The sequence below is a fragment of the Physeter macrocephalus genome, chromosome 14 (genome assembly GCF_002837175.3).
Source record: "Physeter macrocephalus isolate SW-GA chromosome 14, ASM283717v5, whole genome shotgun sequence".
NCBI lineage: Eukaryota > Metazoa > Chordata > Mammalia > Artiodactyla > Physeteridae > Physeter > Physeter macrocephalus.
Window position 1 is genome coordinate 1,475,300 of NC_041227.1, and position 19,292 is coordinate 1,494,591.

Sequence of the window (19,292 nt, forward strand, 5' to 3'; positions counted from 1 at the left end):
TAGATTTTCTTTTTTAGAGCAATTTTAGGTTCACACCAAAACTGAGTAGAAAGTATAGCGTTCCCACACAACCCCACAGGCCTCCCCACCATCCACGTCCCGCCATCCGCATCCCCACCGGAGCGCTGTGTCTGCCACAATCCACGCTCCTACGTGGACACATCATGTCCCCGGGGGTCCAGAGTTTACATCAGGGTTCATGCTTCGTCTTGAACCCACGGGTCAGACAAATGCTTAGTGACATGTGTCCATCATAGCATCATACAGAGCGTCCTCCCTACCCTGAAAACCCTCTGTGCTCTGCCTTGTCCTTCCCTCCCTCTTCCGTAACCCCTGGCGACCACTGATTTTTTTTTTTCCAATTTGTTTTTATTGTTAACACATAACAGAAAATGTACCATCCTAATCATCTTTAAATGTACAGTTCAGTGGTAGTAAATACATTCATAATGCTGTGAAGCCATCACCACCATCCATCTTCAGACTTTTCATTTTGTAAAACTGAAACTGTCTGCATTAGACACGGACTCCCCACCCCCTCTGTCCCCGACCCCAGCAGCATTCTACCTTCTGTCCCTATGTATCTGACTACCCTCAGTACCTCCTATATATGAAATTGTACAGTACTTGTCTTTTTGTGACTAGCTTTTTTCACTTAGCATAATATCCTCGAGTTTTATCTGTGCTGTAGCACACGTCAGAATTTCCTTCCTTTTTAAGGCTGAATAATCTTCCGCTGTGTGTATGTCTACCCCACGTTTTGCTTATCCATTCATCAGTGCATGGATGCTTGGGTTGTTTCCACGATTCAGCTATTGTGAATAATGCTGCTATGAACATGACTGAACAAATATTGCTTCGAGGCCCTACTTTCAATTTTGGGGGGCAAATACTCAGAAATGGAATTGCTGGATCATATGGTAATTCTATTATTAATTTTTTGAGGAACCGCCATACTGTTTGCCACAGTGGCTGTATCATTTTATTCCTACCAGCAGTGCACAAGGGTTCCTGTTTCTCTACATCCTTGCCAAAACTTGTTTTCTGGATTTTTTGGTTTGTTTGTTTGTTTGTTTTAATACTAGCCATCCTAATGGGTATGAGGTGGTATCTTGTTGTAGCTTTGATTTTCATTTCTCTGATGATTAATGTTGTTGAGCATGTTTTCACATGCTTATGGGCCATTGGTATATCTTCTTTGGAAAAATGTTTATTCAAGTCCTTTGCCTATTTTTGAATCAGGTTTTTTTTGTTGTTGTTATTGAGTTTTAGGAGTTCTCTATATATTCTAGATATTAATCTGCTATCAGATGTTTGATTTGCAAATATTTTCTCCCATTGCCTTTTTACTCTGATGCTAGTGTCTGATGCACAAAACGTGTTTAAATTTTCATGAAGTCCAACTTGTCTATTTTTTTTTCTCTTGTTGCCTGTGCCTTTGGTGTTATATCCAAGAAATAACTGCCAAGTCCAAAGTTGTGAACTCTGTGCTCTATATTTTCTTCTAAGAGTTTTATTGTTTAGGTCTCACATTTAGATCTTTGATCCCTTCTGAGTTAATTTTTGTATATGGTGTGAGGTCAGGATCAATTCTGTTCTTTGGCATGTAAATATCCAGTTTTCCCAACACCATTTGTTGAAAAGACAGTCCCTTCCCACTTGAACCTTGCCATTAAACTCTATATGTTGATTGTGGTGATGGTTACAAGATGGTGTGAATCTGTCAACTGCACACAAGGGTGAGTTTCACTGTATGTCAAGGTTTGAATTCCATGTCCTCTACTTACCTGCTCTGAAACCTCAGGCAAGCCCACCTTCCTGCGCCTCCCCTTCCTCCTCGATGGGTCAGACTGGATGGTAATTGTGGAGATTAAGCACCCAGGACGCCAGGCCCGGGCTCTGGCAGGGCTGATGCTCTGTGGTCCCCACAGTCAGACACCATGGCCATGGTGGAGCCCCACATCTACGCACCTGGGCACCTAGGGCAGCAGGTCGGGCACGGGGACCTGTGCCCGGAGTCAAGCGAACGCTGTGCTCTGGGCGTGCCGTTGCTTCCAGCAACAGGCTCCAATCCCCAGGAGGGAAGAGAGTCCATCAGAGCTCCTTGTTGCCCAGAGAACCCAGACCCCTTCGTCCATCTCATGTGCCCCTGAGCCCCCTCTTCACTGTAACAAGCAGTCTTCTGAAACAATCCGTTAACTGGGCCAGTCCTACAGAACACACAGGCCAAACGTCTGACGCCTGGTCTCAAGGACACATCCACAGCTGATTTGCAGTCCTCTGCAGAGAGGCCAGAGCAGCAGACAGTGAAAAATTGTTCAGTACAAAACAAATGTCAACTACCACCCATTTGCAAAGAATCTCTATTCGGGGCTAGGGTTTAACATTTACCTCCACAGATCTGTCCAGCCCTCCCCCAAAATCTGAGAATGGTTGATTCTGTTTATATAGAGGAATATTGACAGTTATTACATATTATAAAATTATAACAATAAATCCATTTCGCTACGTGTTTTCTTGCCTGACGTTTTCCTGCTGCACGGATAAGACGAACAGCGCTCGTGGGACAGCGGAGGAAGGACCCTGTCTGTGCGTTGTCACCCTCTGCAGAGACCAAGCAGCCCTTCACCAGACGTTTGGCCCAGGGTGGTTGGTTCACAAAGACGGAATGGAGCAGTGCATCCGGTTGAGGGCTGACGGTCCAGGAGACTCGTACGGAGACATACGAAAACGGCGTTTTCACTTTGCGAAGAAACCGACACTGAGAACGTACAAGATAGGCCCAAAGATGACGTGTATTGAGGGAAACACCACTTGATGTCCTGCAGGTCTGGTGACAGGCCCTTTTATCAGGGGAACCCCAATCTTCGCACCCACTTTGGGCATAGGAAGATCCTTTGGAAGATGAAGCCAGGACCAGTAGGAACTCTCCATTGACTGAACTCTCCTGCAGGGCCAATAGCTCCACACAGGACGCAAGGCTTCACCGAGCAGCGCCCTCCCCTTCTAGCGGGCAAGGGTCGACAGGAGGAGGGCTATTCTGGCTTCTGATTTTTGGAAGCTTATTAGCATTTTCAACGATGTCTTCATTTCATTGTTCTTGGTGGATCCGTGAGACTTGCCAAACCTGTAAATCCCCAGCTCCGCGGGGAGCACTTTTTCCCGGGAGCAGGTGTCCTGAGAGGACGCTTCTCGCTGGGGCGACCCGGAGGGCTGGCTGGCTCGCGGGAGACGCCCGGCCCTTCTCTCGTCCTGTTCTGATTTCCTGGCCTCAGGTCCTGACGAGGACCCAGCAAGCAGATGGCAACGCCTCCAGCTGGACAGCTCCACGCTCATCGGCACAAGCGGCCGGCGGCATCGGCCCGGGCGCCCAGAGGCCATCGGCGCCGTACTGGGCTCTCCTCCCCGTGTTTCGGGAAGATCCTGCCACAAGCCCAAGCAGCATCCTTGGGGACAGAGTATGAAACGGAGACCAAGAAACGTGGCCAGGAAAACCACTGCCGGCTTCCGTTTCCTTGTGGAGGCTGTGCCGCTGCCCTGCGAAGACCCGCGAGCCTGTAAAGGAGCAGGGGTCCGCCTGGCACCTTCGTTTCACCCCTTCCAGAGCCACCACGCTATATCCCGGAGGGTCCTGGCTTTCGGGGCAGCCCGGAGTGGCCGAACGCGGTGAGGGCCGGGGCCTGCCTCTCCGATGCCTTCTCACGACCGACCGGGGCCCGCCGCCGGCCAGCCGGTGCTGGGGAATGCCCTTACCCTTGACCCCGCCGGGGAGCGCAGCACCACCCCTGGGACGGACCTGTGTGGCACAGCGACCCAGACACGACCGTCGGTCGCCAACAGCAGGCGGCCGGCTGAATCTAGCCAGCGCCGGCGTGCCCGTAGCATGTCTCTCTTCGCCTGCGCAGCTAACCCTCCAGCGGCTCCCGGTAAACGTGCACCGAATCGATGGACGTGTGACTGGGTCCCACCTTCAAGGGGGAGCAAAATCACAATGTGAAGTTCTTCGGGTAAAGCGTGTGCTCGACTTTTCATCCCACAAGGACCTTCTGAGTTACAAGACTGCTCTAAAAGGCACCCGGGCCCTACCTCAAAGCCACAGTCACGAACTGGGGGCCAACGACGAGGCCACCACTTTCCACACGGGCCAAACACATCGGTCGTGGGAGGTCGTCCTTTAAAAAGCAAATTCCACTGGAAAACTCTTTATCAGAGAGAAACACCCAACATCCCGGTGTGTCACGGCGGCCAAGTTGAGGGGGCAGCTTTGGTGGGTGTTAGCATCCGTGGACACAGTGGTTAAAGGGTCCTAACGGCCATCCTGCCCTTTCTCCTTTGACTCTTGAATCGGGTGCGAAGGAAGCGGCTACTGGGGCCACGTGGAATCTGACCTCAGGGAGGACCTAGAGATGCAAACCTTACGGTAAATTACTGGAGGTGGCGAGAAATGGGACAGTCCACGGAAGCTGTCAAACCGCCCTAAACACTGTTGCTCTAAATGCGTCCTGGGTCCCCCCACGCTCCCTGGACAAGGAGCCCAACCCCGCCGCCGCCGCCGCCGCCGCCTCCCGACCAGAGACACAGGACTCCCCATCCTAACGACCGGGTGTGTCAAAATCTCCTCTCTGCACAACGTCAAGATCACACATCGTCGGGGGCTTCCGTGCGTCGCCGGCGGCCCCGCTCGGGTTCCATCGAGCAAATGCGCTGGGATTCGACCCCGACACCACGCCTCGGGTTTCCGAAGCTACAGAATCAAGGCTTCAGAGCAACGATTTGCTTTTAAAAGTGTTTTAATTACAAACGTGATTTTGAAGCTGGGACACAAAATGCCGACACCCTCTCACTGAGAACCCACCACTGCATACGGGTGCCTGTGTGCGCGCGCGTGCGTGTGCGTCTGCGCACACAGCAGATTGTCTTCAATTCAAAGAGCTCTGCAACGACCGGTGGTGTTTGGCTTCTCTACGGAAAGTAAACAGTCACTGGTGCAGACGTGTGCAGAGACGGACACCCAACGGTAATGACACCACTGGAAGCGACTGCTAGGACCCCCCCCTGCCTCGGTGCCCCCAGAGGCGGGTCCCTCGTATTTCACACATGCAGGACAGGAACACAGGTGCTGCGGGGACAGGCCAACTGTCGTGAGAGACTCACTCTGTGCCGTGGGTGTGGCCTGCAGTGACAGGGGAGCCCTGGGGGCCAGAGGCGGGCTCCCAAACCTGTCGGGATTGGGAGCCATCCGGGGACATTTTGTCAAGGTTTCCGGCCACCCTCGGTTGTCATAGTAATGCTTCATTTTGGACAGTGTACACGTGATGTTAATGCCTATCTTGCTCTTCGGCAAAATATTATTCAAGTAGTTTGAACTTAAATATCAAAAGTAATCTTTACATTATTGAAGACTGGTAAAAAATACAGACTCTGTGACAACTTTTCATTTCATTCAATCAGATGCTTTGAAAATCTTCACTTTTGCGTTACTGTAATCTAGAAAGCAATTCCTGGCCTTTATAAAGCTCTTGGTGGGACTTTTTTCAAGATCCATCTTTTCCTGTTACTGGTGCAAATTTAAAATACCTTCAAACACTTTGCCACCGCGTTATAAGGAGGAATGTGGACCCCGTCCTGTTACTTCCTTTATTTATAACTTTTGTAATTAGGAGCGTGCTGTAAGCTACACCAGCCCCAGCTCTGGTTCTGTCACATAAAAGGGAACTGTACAGAATGTTCCTTTTCAAACCTTAATGGAAACATGATGATCCCAAGTGAAGCTTTATGAAGAGACTGCAACAGTAGTAAAATGTTTGGCGATCAAAAGTTGATTAGAATCAAACCCTCAGCCAGGGATGCTGCCATCTCCACGAACAGCCGCTAGAAGAGCTGGTTTCTGCTGTGACCGAAGGTCCGAGCAGCCACTTGACGGAGTCTAGCCTCTCGGGTCTCCGGGTCCGGGGGCCGGTCCGCTCTCTCAGTAGATGTCTGGGCAGCCTGAGAAATCCCTCTCGAAGTAGCCCCCCACGTACAGCCAGTCGGGGGTCCCCGTGTACGGGTTACTGCCTCGGTGAAACCACCTGCGACACAGAGCGGGCGGTCAGGGGGCCCGTGGACAAGGCACGGCCGTCGGTCTCTTCTTCCCCCTGGGATCGTGGCCCCTCTAATGAGGCATCGTCACATCACACGTCAGTTTACACGCAGCCCAGAGCTGCTGGCCACCATCCTACGGGACACGGGGGAGCTTCTGCCCTGCCCGGGTGGGTGGGTGTGCGGCCCCTCCCCCTTCCTCGCCCTCGTGGCCACCAGGCGTCTCACCTCGTCTGCCACTCGGCCTCCTCCCTGGCCCGCTCCCTCCGGGCCGCCCTCTGCTTCTCCTCCAGCCGTTCCTTCTCCTGGCTCGCCAGGTCTGGGTGCAAGCACAGGGGACTGGGTCAGGGCTCAGGGTGACAGGCAGAGCTGAGGGCTGAGAGAGCAGACACTGGGGCACCCCTCACACCCGACCCCAGATGAAAAGCCACACGTGGGTTAGCAAACCACAGACAGTAAAGGCCGTCAGCGGGAAACCAAACCCAGGCGCGAGCGCACAGGCGCACGGCCAGGTCCAGACCCCAGCACAGACCGCAGCGCGGCCCCCAGCGCGGCCCAGCCCGGCAGGCACGGGGGCCTCGGGGCTGGGCGGGCATGGGGGGGGCCCCTCCAGCCAAGCGACTTTTAAATAACAGTGTGTCCAGCTTCTGAAATGTAATCTTACTGTCTGTGGAACCTAATAAGAAGACAGGGTACTTGCATTTCGTATGTATTCTTTCGCATTTCATTTTCCTAGTAATTTAATCTTATTTTATTTAGAGAAGAATTGGGCTGCAGCAAACTAGAAATTTTTTAACTCCTTCCCCACAGACGGTTTGAGAAGCACGATCTAGAAGACGTGAAGTGTGGTTGGTTAACGCGGACGCGCTCCCTTCCTGCGCCCGCCCGCTCAGCCGGGGCCACGCACCCATGTTGCCGTTCTCCATGCCTCGGATGTCGGGGCGCAGCCGGCAGTCGGTGGGGGCCAGGATCTTCTCCATGCCCGTCTCCAGTTCATTGAGACTAACCGTGAAGCTCGTGAAATTATACATCTGGAGGAGCAGGCACAGAAATCGTTACTATAAATGGCACTCTCTTCTGTGCACGCTTCACAGTTGGAGGCCACCGACACTCTAAACCCCTCCAGGGCAGCCAAGTGTCCCCGGCTCCCTGGAGGCACTGCTGTCAAGGTCACCGGGGCCGGGGCTCCTTCCCTGCCCTGACACGCACTCGCCTGGGGCTCCTCTCCTCCGCCCCCGCAAGGGGCACCCAGGCCCTCACCCTGACGTCCCACCCGCACGTCTGCCTTCTCACATCCTGGGGGCCGGACGGGAGTCTCCAGCTCAGCTCCTCCGGGGGCGCTGCTGCGCCCACGACCCCCCCACCCCCAGCCTCTGCCTCCCGACAGCCCAGACCTGGGGACTCGCCTCCCACCTGGCCTCCCTCCCGCTCTGGCCCCCGAAGTCTACCTCCACAAGCGGCCAGAGGGACCCACCCGGTCCCCTCGCTGCTTGAACGACCCCACATCGCTCAGAGCAGCGGTGAGGCTTGGGTCCCGGCCGCTCCCCTGCCGGGAAGCAGCTGGATGGCCACGTCCTCCCCAGCCCCGCCTGCCCCCGTCCTGCTCCAGGTCACCAGGCCCCCAGGAGGCCCGCCCCCAGCCCATCAGGCCGGTGGCTCTGCTGTGTAGGGCCGGGGTCCTCGCCTGCCCTGTCCTCGGGCTCTGCTCCCGGTGACCTGGGCCCACCTGCCCTGACTCAGTAGATGCTCACTGAACCAAAGGGATGAGTGTTGTTTTTAAACGTAAGCTTTTTTTGCTATTATTTTATACTAGTTTGTACTCTACTAAAATTATAATAGTGGCTGTGTTGAGGTAATGTATTTACCGATGAATGTTTTGTTTTGTTTCCTTTATTTTGCACATGCGGTGCTTTGCTTATAGGATGTGACAATACAATAAAAAATCGTATAGTATGTTGTGTATGTATTTTATATATAACTAACATATAACTTATATTAAAATAAAATTTATTACATGTGTTATCGTTATCATATAATTATTTTTACATATTATACATTACTGTAAATATAATACATTTATTATATTTAAATTTAATTATATTTAATTATAACTGCACTTATAATTTTGCATTACATTTAATAAACTTATTCTATGTAAAGCAAATTATAAGCGCAATTTTCAAAGACAAACATCAAAATGCATTTAAGCACCTAAACCGGTAAGTCAGAAAAGTCATCTCTCGAAACTGGTGTGGAGACCCTTTTGGTAAGACGCAGCCGGTGTAGGCTCTGAGGGCTCGCAGTGTCAGCCGGGTACTGTGATGTGTGCACAGGGTGTTGATGTGTCGGGGTCAGGGCTTGGAGGGCAGGGAGTCCCCTGGGTGACAGTGGATGGCTGGGGGGCCTGGCTGGGGCGGGGGCCGCGGACCTGGGCCGAGTGGGGGGGCCGGGTGTTGACCCTCCAGAGTAGCTTGCTGCCCGGAATGACCTGCACCGTCTCCTGCGCCTCCGGCACAGCGTCCACCACGTCGCCGTCGGCCTTCTCGGGGCAGTCGTCCTGAAAGACACGGCACCTCGATGCTCCCGGAGCCCCTCCAGACCCGCCCGGAGCCCCCGAGACAGCAGCCAGGCACCGCCCTCCTTGGGGGGGGAGCCCGCACAGCCCTCTGGGTGTGACTGGACGGGGCGACACCTCCTAAGGAGGCCGAGGGTGCCGCTCCCAGACGGCTATTCCCCCACGAGCTGCGCTCCTGCTTTCAGTCGAGACGGGGTTCGCACGTGGTGACTTCAGGGTGCTCTAGCGTTTCTAGACTGGGGATCACGTCTCAGTAAAAAGGTACAACTGCTACTTCTTTTTCAAAGTCAACGGGACGAAGGGGAAGAACGGAGTGGTTATTCAGGCAGCTGTGAAGGGAGACACTTAAACCGTGAGAAGCACAGCCCTGGAGTCCTCCCCCACCCGCAGGTTATGTGCTTTGGTGCCAGAAGCTAAATAAAGACACAGCTCAGCGACAAGTACCCACACAAGACGCTCCCTCCCTGTGAGGCTCCCCAAAGGGAAGACAAAGCCAAGCTAACGCATTAAAACACGTCACTAGACGGATTTAACATTCCACTGTATGGTCTTTAAATGGAACTTCACTTTTTTTTTTTAGTTTAAAAGAGCATTATTAGAAACAATGTCTAATAGCACCCATGAAATAGCATAATATAAAAAACACTAACGGGGGACTCCTCTGGCAGTCTAGTGGTTAAGACTCTGAGCTTCCACTGCAGGGGGCACAGGTTCAGTCCCTGGTCAGGGAACTAAGATCCCACATGCCACATGCCAGGTGGCATGGCCAAGCAAACAAACAAAAAGCACTATCAATCCCAGTGGCAGCTGAATATTTTGTTAAACAAATATTGAACACCTCGGGTTTGGTACAGTCTAATTTATCATCCAGAAAAATGTGACACGACACCTCTTTTGAACTACCACTTCTAGTTTTAAGCTCAAGAAGAACTAGTCTTAAGAAAATCGGTATTCCAGGGCTTCCCTGGTGGCGGAGTGGTTGAGAATCCGCCTGCCAATGCAGGGGACACGGGTTCGAGCCCTGGTCTGGCAGGATCCCACGTGCCGCGGAGCGACTGGGCCCGTGAGCCACAACTACTGAGCCTGCGCGCCTGGAGCCTGTGCTCCGCAACAAGAGAGGCCGCGGCAGTGAGAGGCCCGCGCACCGCGATGAAGAGCGGCCCCCGCTCGCCGCAACTAGAGAGAGCCCTCACGCAGAAACGGAGACCCAACGCAGCCAAAACTAAATAAATAAATAAATTAATTAAAAAAAAAGAAAATCAGTATTCCAAAGCTCCAAGGGGAAAGTATCCTTGTGAAAACTTTCCAGCTGTTGGGTATGTTACCTGGTGCTCAGAACTAGAAACGCAGAAGTGACATCCACTTGCTTGTTTAATGGGTCTAAGCTAACAAGGTGCAGGGAAACAGGATATTTATGAGGAAGTATCCAGAAGAGGGACTTCCCTGGCGGTCCAGTGGTTAAGACCCTGTGCTTCCACTGCAGGGGCCCAGGTTCGATCCCTGGTCGGGGAACTAGATCCCGCATGCCTCGCAGTGTGGCCAAAAGAAGAGAGAGAAGTATCCAGAAGAAAACGGAGGTGTCCTCTGATTCCGCCAGGCTCGGGGCGGGTAGAGGCACGATTGGGACGCGGGTGAACTCCTCCCCGGTCCAGAATCAGAAGACAAGCAGCTGCGCTTGAGAGACAGGTTCTGTGATTCACCCTCTGCAGCTGGGGCCACGAAGGCACTGTGTCCCCCGCAAGCGGCAGGCCCGGCCAGGCTCCACCCACCCACCCCACCCGCGGGGGGAACGCCGCACGGAGCCGCTCACCAGCTTTGTCTTCCGCAGGGGATCGGTTCTCCTCTCCTGCTTCTTGAAGGACTCGTACGCAGCAGGGTCCAGGCCCCACAAACACTCCGTCCATTTGCCATAGATCATAAAGAGCTTCTTTTTGCTGTAGTCAAAGGGAATTTTTTAAAACCAAGTTACCGGTTAACAATTATAAACCATTCATCTAACCGTGCAGCACCTTAACTGTGACCATGGAATAAACTCTCGTTCTGGCGTGTCTCCTTCCAAATTTTAGGGGTGTTGCTGGGGGTAAATGCAAAGACGAAAAGTTTCATTTTAGCATCTCTTACTCGTGGCTTTTGAGACTAACTATTCACATTCCTTCACGAAAGCAGAAAAGAGAAAATGAAGGTACAAAAACCTGAAGGGCGAAAGACGGGCCGCAGGAGACGAGACGATGGGAGAACAAGCGTACGACGTTATTACGTTTAACACCCTATGCGCCCGATTCTTATTTTTGAAATACATCACATTTTTATGTACCGCGTGTCCTGCAGCCCTTTTTCTATAAACCACGTAAACAACCCTCCCCAGGTTCAGCTGATATGGTCTGCTTTATCTTCATAACCTCAAGTCAAACACCCCTGTCATGGTCTGCCCACATTTTTCATTTCGTAATAACCTCGACAGATCTTTCCAGATCAGCCACCAGAGCTCTCTGCCTGATTCCAAAGGAACAATGCCAACCGTGTTGGGCCCTTGTTTTTCCTTCTCACGTCCTCCTCGGGGGAGAGCATACAGTTGGCCACACGCTCCCTGGAAAGGCTGCCCCGCCCGCCACGGGACGTGCTGGGAGGGCCAGCAGGCAGGGACACGTGGCCAGTCCTCACTCGGCAGACAGCCTGGCAGACACTCTCTGTCTCCAAGAGACGTAGCGTTAGGAAAGAGCATCCAATGTAGGGCGGAAAACCAGAAACTCAGAACAGGACTGGCACGGCTCGCCGAGTGCCGGTGGGCGCCCGCTCCCGCGGCCTGTTTCTGTGGCTGAGCTGACCACAGGGCGGGTCAGTGCTGTTCCCGCTAACGGGACTGCTGTCCCCTGAAGTCCACACACCAGGTCCTAACTTACTCCCAGGGGCGAAGTGGTCAGAGTCTTACATCTAAAGGTATTTTAAGGACTTAGAACAGGTGAATTTCTGGTACCCAGTAGAGTGGGATGGAACAAAAGCACCCGCTGCTTTACACTGGAAACTTCTTTCTACTTGAAAATGTGTATATTTTAGGAGCTGGAAGGAACCTTATGGCTCTTAAACGGCCCAAGTTACTTACTGAAAAAAAAAAAAAAAAAAAAAGAGAGAGAAATTGAGACCCAACACATAACGTGGGGGAACCCCCCCAAAAATTTGTTAAAATTACTCCTGGCCATTTCTCTGCTCACAACAACTTTAAAAGTCCCAAATTTCCAGATTGGAATGAACAAGTCACGTGAGAATGACGCTCGTAAGCTAGTGTTTGGTTTTTGCCTGACAACCGCTAGGGACGCCAGGAGAGAGAAGGAGACACACGGTCGAATTCTAAAATCTCAGTCCTGTTTGCACAGCTGCAGCTTTACCTCGCAGTGAAAATGCTGAACTTTCTCACATCCATTTTATCAAAAGAAAACAGACCCAGATCTTTTACCCTCCAAGAAGGGGAAGCTGGGCTCCAGCAGTCACCACCCTGAATGGTGCGCTTAAAACTCACCATTACCTCCCCCTTCTGCGCTCAGTAATGAAATGCTGTTTCTAAACAAGAAAGAGTCATAACTTGTCCTCCCCGCCAGATGTCACCGGCACAACGACGTCTTTTGCAGAGACACACACGCCGTCCAGGCACCCTGTGACCCAACCCCCACGCGGACCTACTTTTTGTCTTGAATGTACCCTTCCACTTTGTGAAGTTCTTTCCCAAACAATCCGCACGGTTTAAAGTGAAGCACACACTTATCTCCAGTTCTGCGGGGAAAACAAACACAGGCTTCTGTTGTAGACAGGAAACCTCCAGGAAAGAGAGAGAGAGAAAGAAGCGGGGAGGGAGGGAGAGGGCGGGCAGACTGGAGGCTGCCCAGGGCGGGGCGGCACCAGGACCCGGCGGTCGGCACGGGGACCCTTCCTCCGCGGGATGGAAAGCTTCGGGCACCTGCTTGTGCCGGCGGCTGCACAACTCAGTAGATTTACTAAAAAACCATTTAAGCGTCCGCTTTACACGGTGGATTTTATGCCATGTAAATTACATCTTAATAGAGATAACAAAGCCAACCAGCCATGAACTTCTAGGAATAAGGCCCGACAGACTGGACAGTGGACAAGATTTGAGAACGGTCACTCTATTTTCATCAGGGAATCACACCATTCTTCAGTGTAGTTTAAAATTTCAAAATAAATTCACTATTGTGACTAAAAACAAAGAGATATCAACACAGAGCAGTAATGATGACTTCGATCAGTGCCAAGCAGAGAATCAGATCCGACCACCACCACGTGTGGGGCCTCCCAGCCAGCGAGGCCCGTCTGGAGGCCGAGGGGCACGGGGGACCAGGGAGGGGCCCGGAGAAGCTGACGGCAGCGCGGAGCCACGGGCTGAGCGCCAGCTGGCGCTCTGGGTGCCGCACCGCCACCCCGACTCTGACGGCTGCACGACTGTCGGGGCCGTTACCTGTGGTTTACAATCTCCACCGTCCCGTACTGCTCTATCCAGAGTTTCCCGATAATCACGTTGTGGACACAGCAGGTAGGGTTGGTCCACGTGTAGGCTTCGTTATGTCTGAAAGACGCCAGAGAACAGCAAGTCAGAGGCCAGTGAAGCAAAGACGCTGTGCGGCCTCAAAAAGGAAAATACCAGACAGAATCAAACCGTAATTGACTTAAAACCTGCAGAAGGGCAGAGTATCGCTTTGAACTCCCCGAACAAGGGCTACCTCTTTAGCATTCGTTTGAAATGTCCTTCTTCTCTCCTTTGTAGCAGCAACAAAGCTTTCTACTTAAATGTCGAGACAAGCTAATAAGCAAGAAAAGGCTGAGACAAAGGCGAGACGTGGTTTCCTGTGAAGCCCTCCACAGAACAGCCCCTCCGCCGCAGCCTGCGGGAACCGCGAGGTCCCCAGCGCGTGGCCCTGGCCGTTTGGGGACCTGCGTGTGGCGGGGATGGGTCCTGGGGGTGCAAACACCTTCCCGTCAGTCAGTCCTCACCCTCCCTGACCGGCCTTCCCCGAGGAGAAGAGAAACCCCGCAAACGGGTACTGAGCAGGTGGCCAGATGTGCGTCTCAAGGGAGGCTGCGTCCCAGAGCCACAATTCGGGGCAAGAACCAGCTCGACGCACAAGCATTTCACGATGAACGGCTGGAATTCCTTGAATCTCCCAGGGACCCGACGCACAAGCATTTCACGATGAACGGCTGGAATTCCTTGAATCTCCCAGGGACCCGACGCACAAGCATTTCACGATGAACGGTTGGAATTCCTTGAATCTCCCAGGGACCCGAAGGTGTTAGTTGACGAGGCTTGGAACCTTTCAGCCCCCCGTGCCTCACCCAAGAAAGCCAAGAGCACGGGACGGATGGGACGGATGGGACGGGCGGGACGGGCACCCTCCCCAGGAAGGGGCCGACCTCACCGCGGCGGGGTGCAGGGGTTGGGGGGTGGGTACTGGGAAGACCCGTTCCTCCAGCCTGGCGGGGCCACAGGAAGTGCAATGACATCAGAAGCTTCCCACGGGGGCTACAGGTGAGCGAGGCTCACACCCCAGGGGGCCGGCTGCACCCCTCGGCCTGGACCACCCACGATGGGTTTGCAGCGCCAGGCGGTTGCTAGAGACTCAGTTTCTGCTTTGAGGGTCTTTGATCACCATCGGATTGGGTGCGTTTAGATTTAGATTTAACGGTGCTCGGGCATCCTGGAAGACGGCCCCTTCCTTCCCACCTCCCGGTGGTCAAGCCCGACCCCCCACCCTGCACACTCAACCAGGGCTGGTCTGCGTGACCAGCAGCGCGCGCACACAGGGCCGTGTTCGCTTCTGAGCTCAGGTCACAGAAGACACTGCAGGTTCTGTCCCGGTGGGTGGTGGTCTGCCCGCCACCTCGGGCCCCGGCTCTGGGGGATGCCAGCGCCTCGTCTGCACAGCCGTCCGGAGCAGCGGGTGGCAAGGAACCGAGGTCTCCTGCCAGCGGCCAGCACAGTGGACGTGGGAGCAGAGGCTCCACCCACTCGTCCTCAGGAGGCCTCCCGGCTGCGCCCGCACAAAACCCCGGCAGAGCCCCCCACGCTGCCCCTGACCTCCAGCCCCCAGACACGGTGGGAGGACAGTGTCGTTTCACGCTGCTAAGCTGGGGCTGACGCGCAGCAGGAGGTGATGCCCACGACCAGGGACCGCACCGCAGAGATCAGGGGAGAGGACGGGACCCCACACAGTCAGACGCGAGGAGGACCCCCAGGAACAGCCGGCCCGACGAGGTCTCCAGCCTCCTTAGAGCAAGTCCCTGCCGCTGGAAAGGCTACCTGCCCACAGAACACGCAGGATCCCTCCACCAGAAGGACGTCTTCGTCCTAAATGGAAACGGATTTCCTTTCGGATGCGCGGCCGCCCACTCACTTGAGAAGCTCCAGCGTGATGGTGCCACGGGGCTCCGCCTCCACGCTCTTCCCCCAGAACTTGAGCTTCGGGTAGATGGAGCCGTGAAACAGGAAGTCCTGATGGAGGCCCTCCGAGTAAAACGCACTGACGGGTGGGTGGTGGCTGACCTGCTCGGATATGAATCTGAACCCTAAGTCTTCCCTGGGAACAAAACGAGGAAAAGAAAGGCGGGGGCAAGAGGGACAGTCAAAGGGCCTCATCAGTGACAGCGAAGCCCAGAAAGGTCAGCCCAACCCGCTCTCAGGGGGCCCGCAGCTCAGCGCCTGTGGCGCCGCAGGACCGCACGCCACCCGGCCTCCACGTCTGGAAGGGGCGCTGAGATAAGGGGACCACGCGTGCTGTCACACGTGGCAGAAATATCCGACACGGCTCCCAGACGTCACACCTGGCCTAACACTGACCACACGCAGAGCACATGCACACGCACAGCACGCACTCGCACAGCATACACAGCACAGGCACAGCACACGCGCACGCGCTGTGCCGCCAGGGCCAAAGTCAGCACCACGCAGAACAAGCGACAGCGCAGAGAGGCCTCCTGCCCTGCACGCAGGTGCACAAGGAGCTCTCAGAACCAGCGACTCAGAGAACTGACAGCAAACTGTCACCTTAGTCCTCGAGGGACGCCCACTGCCCAGTAAACCCAGAGTAGGACTTTCCAGCCTCCTTTCAAGGCTCCTGGCATTTCTGTGATGAAATGTCTTATGCCCCAAGATAGTCCTGGCCAGGAAACAGGATTTTTAGTACACTCTCTTTTTCAATAAAAATGTCAGTTTTTAATTGTTCCAGAACTCTGAATACACCTACAGCTGTAGTCATTAAAAACTATAAAAGCTCAACCACATAATTACTAACTTAACTGGAATCCGAATTTCCAATCATTACAGAGGAAGGAAAGTTGAAAAATTAGATTTTAAAAAGGTTGCCTACCAAGGTATGTAATTTACAAAATGAATACTTGTCTAAGAAAAGAAAGTGTTATTTTTAGTTATCCACGAGCGATCTCTAAGGATGAGCACAAGCATTTCACGATGAACGGTTGGAATTCCTTGAATCTCCCAGGGACCCGACGCACAAGCATTTCACGATGAACGGCTGGAATTCCTTGACTCTCCCAGGGACCCGACGCACAAGCATTTCACGATGAACGGCTGGAATTCCTTGAATCTCCCAGGGACCCCACGCACAAGCATTTCACGATGAACGGCTGGAATTCCTTGAATCTCCCAGGGACCCAAAGGTGTTAGTTGACGAGGCTTGGAACCTTTCAGCCCCCCGTGCCTCACCCAAGAAAGCCAAGAGCACGGGACGGATGGGACGGATGGGACGGGCGGGACGGGCACCCTCCGCAGGAAGGGGCCGACCTCACCGCGGCGGGGTGCAGGGGTTGGGGGGTGGGTACTGGGAAGACCCGTTCCTCCAGCCTGGCGGGGCCACAGGAAGTGCAATGACATCAGAAGCTTCCCACGGGGGCTACAGGTGAGCGAGGCTCACACCCCAGGGGGCCGGCTGCACCCCTCGGGGCACCCTCCCCAGGAAGGGGCCGACCTCACCGCGGCGGGGTGCAGGGGTTGGGGGGTGGGTACTGGGAAGACCCGTTCCTCCAGCCTGGCGGGGCCACAGGAAGTGCAATGACATCAGAAGCTTCCCACGGGGGCTACAGGTGAGCGAGGCTCACACCCCAGGGGGCCGGCTGCACCCCTCGGCCTGGACCACCCACGATGGGTTTGCAGCGCCAGGCGGTTGCTAGAGACTCAGTTTCTGCTTTGAGGGTCTTTGATCACCATCGGATTGGGTGCGTTTAGATTTAGATTTAACGGTGCTCGGGCATCCTGGAAGACGGCCCCTTCCTTCCCACCTCCCGGTGGTCAAGCCCGACCCCCCACCCTGCACACTCAACCAGGGCTGGTCTGCGTGACCAGCAGCGCGCGCACACAGGGCCGTGTTCGCTTCTGAGCTCAGGTCACAGAAGACACTGCAGGTTCTGTCCCGGTGGGTGGTGGTCTGCCCGCCACCTCGGGCCCCGGCTCTGGGGGATGCCAGCGCCTCGTCTGCACAGCCGTCCGGAGCAGCGGGTGGCAAGGAACCGAGGTCTCCTGCCAGCGGCCAGCACAGTGGACGTGGGAGCAGAGGCTCCACCCACTCGTCCTCAGGAGGCCTCCCGGCTGCGCCCGCACAAAACCCCGGCAGAGCCCCCCACGCTGCCCCTGACCTCCAGCCCCCAGACACGGTGGGAGGACAGTGTCGTTTCACGCTGCTAAGCTGGGGCTGACGCGCAGCAGGAGGTGATGCCCACGACCAGGGACCGCACCGCAGAGATCAGGGGAGAGGACGGGACCCCACACAGTCAGACGCGAGGAGGACCCCCAGGAACAGCCGGCCCGACGAGGTCTCCAGCCTCCTTAGAGCAAGTCCCTGCCGCTGGAAAGGCTACCTGCCCACAGAACACGCAGGATCCCTCCACCAGAAGGACGTCTTCGTCCTAAATGGAAACGGATTTCCTTTCGGATGCGCGGCCGCCCACTCACTTGAGAAGCTCCAGCGTGATGGTGCCACGGGGCTCCGCCTCCACGCTCTTCCCCCAGAACTTGAGCTTCGGGTAGATGGAGCCGTGAAACAGGAAGTCCTGATGGAGGCCCTCCGAGTAAAACGCACTGACGGGTGGGTGGTGGCTGACCTGCTCGGATATGAATCTGAACCCTAAGTCTTCCCTGGGAACAAAACGAGGAAAAGAAAGGCGGGGGCAAGAGGGACAGTCAAAGGGCCTCATCAGTGACAGCGAAGCCCAGAAAGGTCAGCCCAACCCGCTCTCAGGGGGCCCGCAGCTCAGCGCCTGTGGCGCCGCAGGACCGCACGCCACCCGGCCTCCACGTCTGGAAGGGGCGCTGAGATAAGGGGACCACGCGTGCTGTCACACGTGGCAGAAATATCCGACACGGCTCCCTGACGTCACACCTGGCCTAACACTGACCACACGCAGAGCACATGCACACGCACAGCACGCACTCGCACAGCATACACAGCACAGGCACAGCACACGCGCACGCGCTGCGCCGCCAGGGCCAAAGTCAGCACCACGCAGAACAAGCGACAGCGCAGAGAGGCCTCCTGCCCTGCACGCAGGTGCACAAGGAGCTCTCAGAACCAGCGACTCAGAGAACTGACAGCAAACTGTCACCTTAGTCCTCGAGGGACGCCCACTGCCCAGTAAACCCAGAGTAGGACTTTCCAGCCTCCTTTCAAGGCTCCTGGCATTTCTGTGATGAAATGTCTTATGCCCCAAGATAGTCCTGGCCAGGAAACAGGATTTTTAGTACACTCTCTTTTTCAATAAAAATGTCAGTTTTTAATTGTTCCAGAACTCTGAATACACCTACAGCTGTAGTCATTAAAAACTATAAAAGCTCAACCACATAATTACTAACTTAACTGGAATCCGAATTTCCAATCATTACAGAGGAAGGAAAGTTGAAAAATTAGATTTTAAAAAGGTTGCCTACCAAGGTATGTAATTTACAAAATGAATACTTGTCTAAGAAAAGAAAGTGTTATTTTTAGTTATCCACGAGCGATCTCTAAGGATGAAAAGACACTGGCGAATGGCCACGCTTACTTATGCTGCCCCCCAAACAGGAAGACGGCTCCGTCTCACACGTGCGGCACGCGGCAGACACCGCAAGCGTGACCTGGAAGCTAAGGCCCGACACACAAGTGAAGAGAGAATGTCAGTGTTTCCCATCAGCCTGTGAAACTTTAGTTCAACCCCTGAACTACCACGTTCATGAAAAAGATGAACAATTAGGGGTGTCACTCTGTATTCAGCCTCTTGGGGGGTTCGTATGCTTTTAATCCATCTGCTTTTACTTTCCTTTGTCTGGAACTTTTATCATATTACGCTTTGATTTCTCTTTTCAGATATTTCGCTGATGCTTTTAATAAACACAAATGCTAATAATAATCTGACAGCTACATAAGGTCAGAATCTCGAACCCTGGACTAAAGCAAACTAACCGGAGGGAGGAAGCTTTTGCTCGAGAGAAACATCTAAGAAAGGAGAAAACTCTACATGAATTCAAGACAAAAATGTCCCCTTAAGAGTGACCCTCGGGCTTCCCTGGTGGCGCAGTGGTTGAGAGTCCGCCTGCCGATGCGGGGGACGCGGGTTCGTGCCCCAGTCCGGGAGGATCCCACGTGCC

At 54.1% G+C, this 19,292-nt stretch overlaps 2 protein-coding genes across 3 annotated transcripts in view; both read right to left on the reverse strand.

Annotated features, from left to right (window-relative positions):
- Positions 1-232: 232 nt before the first annotated feature.
- LOC114487651 (uncharacterized) lies at positions 233-5,828 on the reverse strand. Of its 2 annotated transcripts, XM_055090009.1 has the most exons (3): positions 4,087-4,262; positions 3,797-3,968; positions 233-3,555 (listed from the first exon to the last, which is right to left on the reverse strand). In XM_055090009.1, the coding sequence occupies exons 1-3, from the start codon at positions 4,152-4,154 to the stop codon at positions 3,007-3,009; spliced, it is 789 nt and encodes a 262-aa protein (XP_054945984.1). In that variant the 5' UTR covers positions 4,155-4,262; the 3' UTR covers positions 233-3,006. The 2 variants fall into 2 exon arrangements, with proteins under 2 accessions (XP_054945984.1, XP_028354721.1); XM_028498920.2 differs by having other exon boundaries at positions 233-3,968; positions 4,087-5,828.
- A 1-nt stretch (position 5,829) lies between these two features.
- Positions 5,830-19,292, reverse strand: part of OSBPL2 (oxysterol binding protein like 2) — a 41,706-nt gene continuing 28,243 nt past the window's right edge. Inside the window, exons 7-14 of the mRNA XM_024128490.3 lie at positions 17,625-17,807; positions 13,122-13,229; positions 12,332-12,421; positions 10,467-10,590; positions 8,510-8,638; positions 6,989-7,112; positions 6,310-6,400; positions 5,830-6,071 (exon numbers count right to left, since the gene is read on the reverse strand). Of these exons, the coding sequence (XP_023984258.1) occupies positions 5,969-6,071; positions 6,310-6,400; positions 6,989-7,112; positions 8,510-8,638; positions 10,467-10,590; positions 12,332-12,421; positions 13,122-13,229; positions 17,625-17,807 (952 nt within the window). The 3' untranslated portion in view covers positions 5,830-5,968. The remainder of the gene's footprint in view (positions 6,072-6,309; positions 6,401-6,988; positions 7,113-8,509; positions 8,639-10,466; positions 10,591-12,331; positions 12,422-13,121; positions 13,230-17,624; positions 17,808-19,292) is intronic.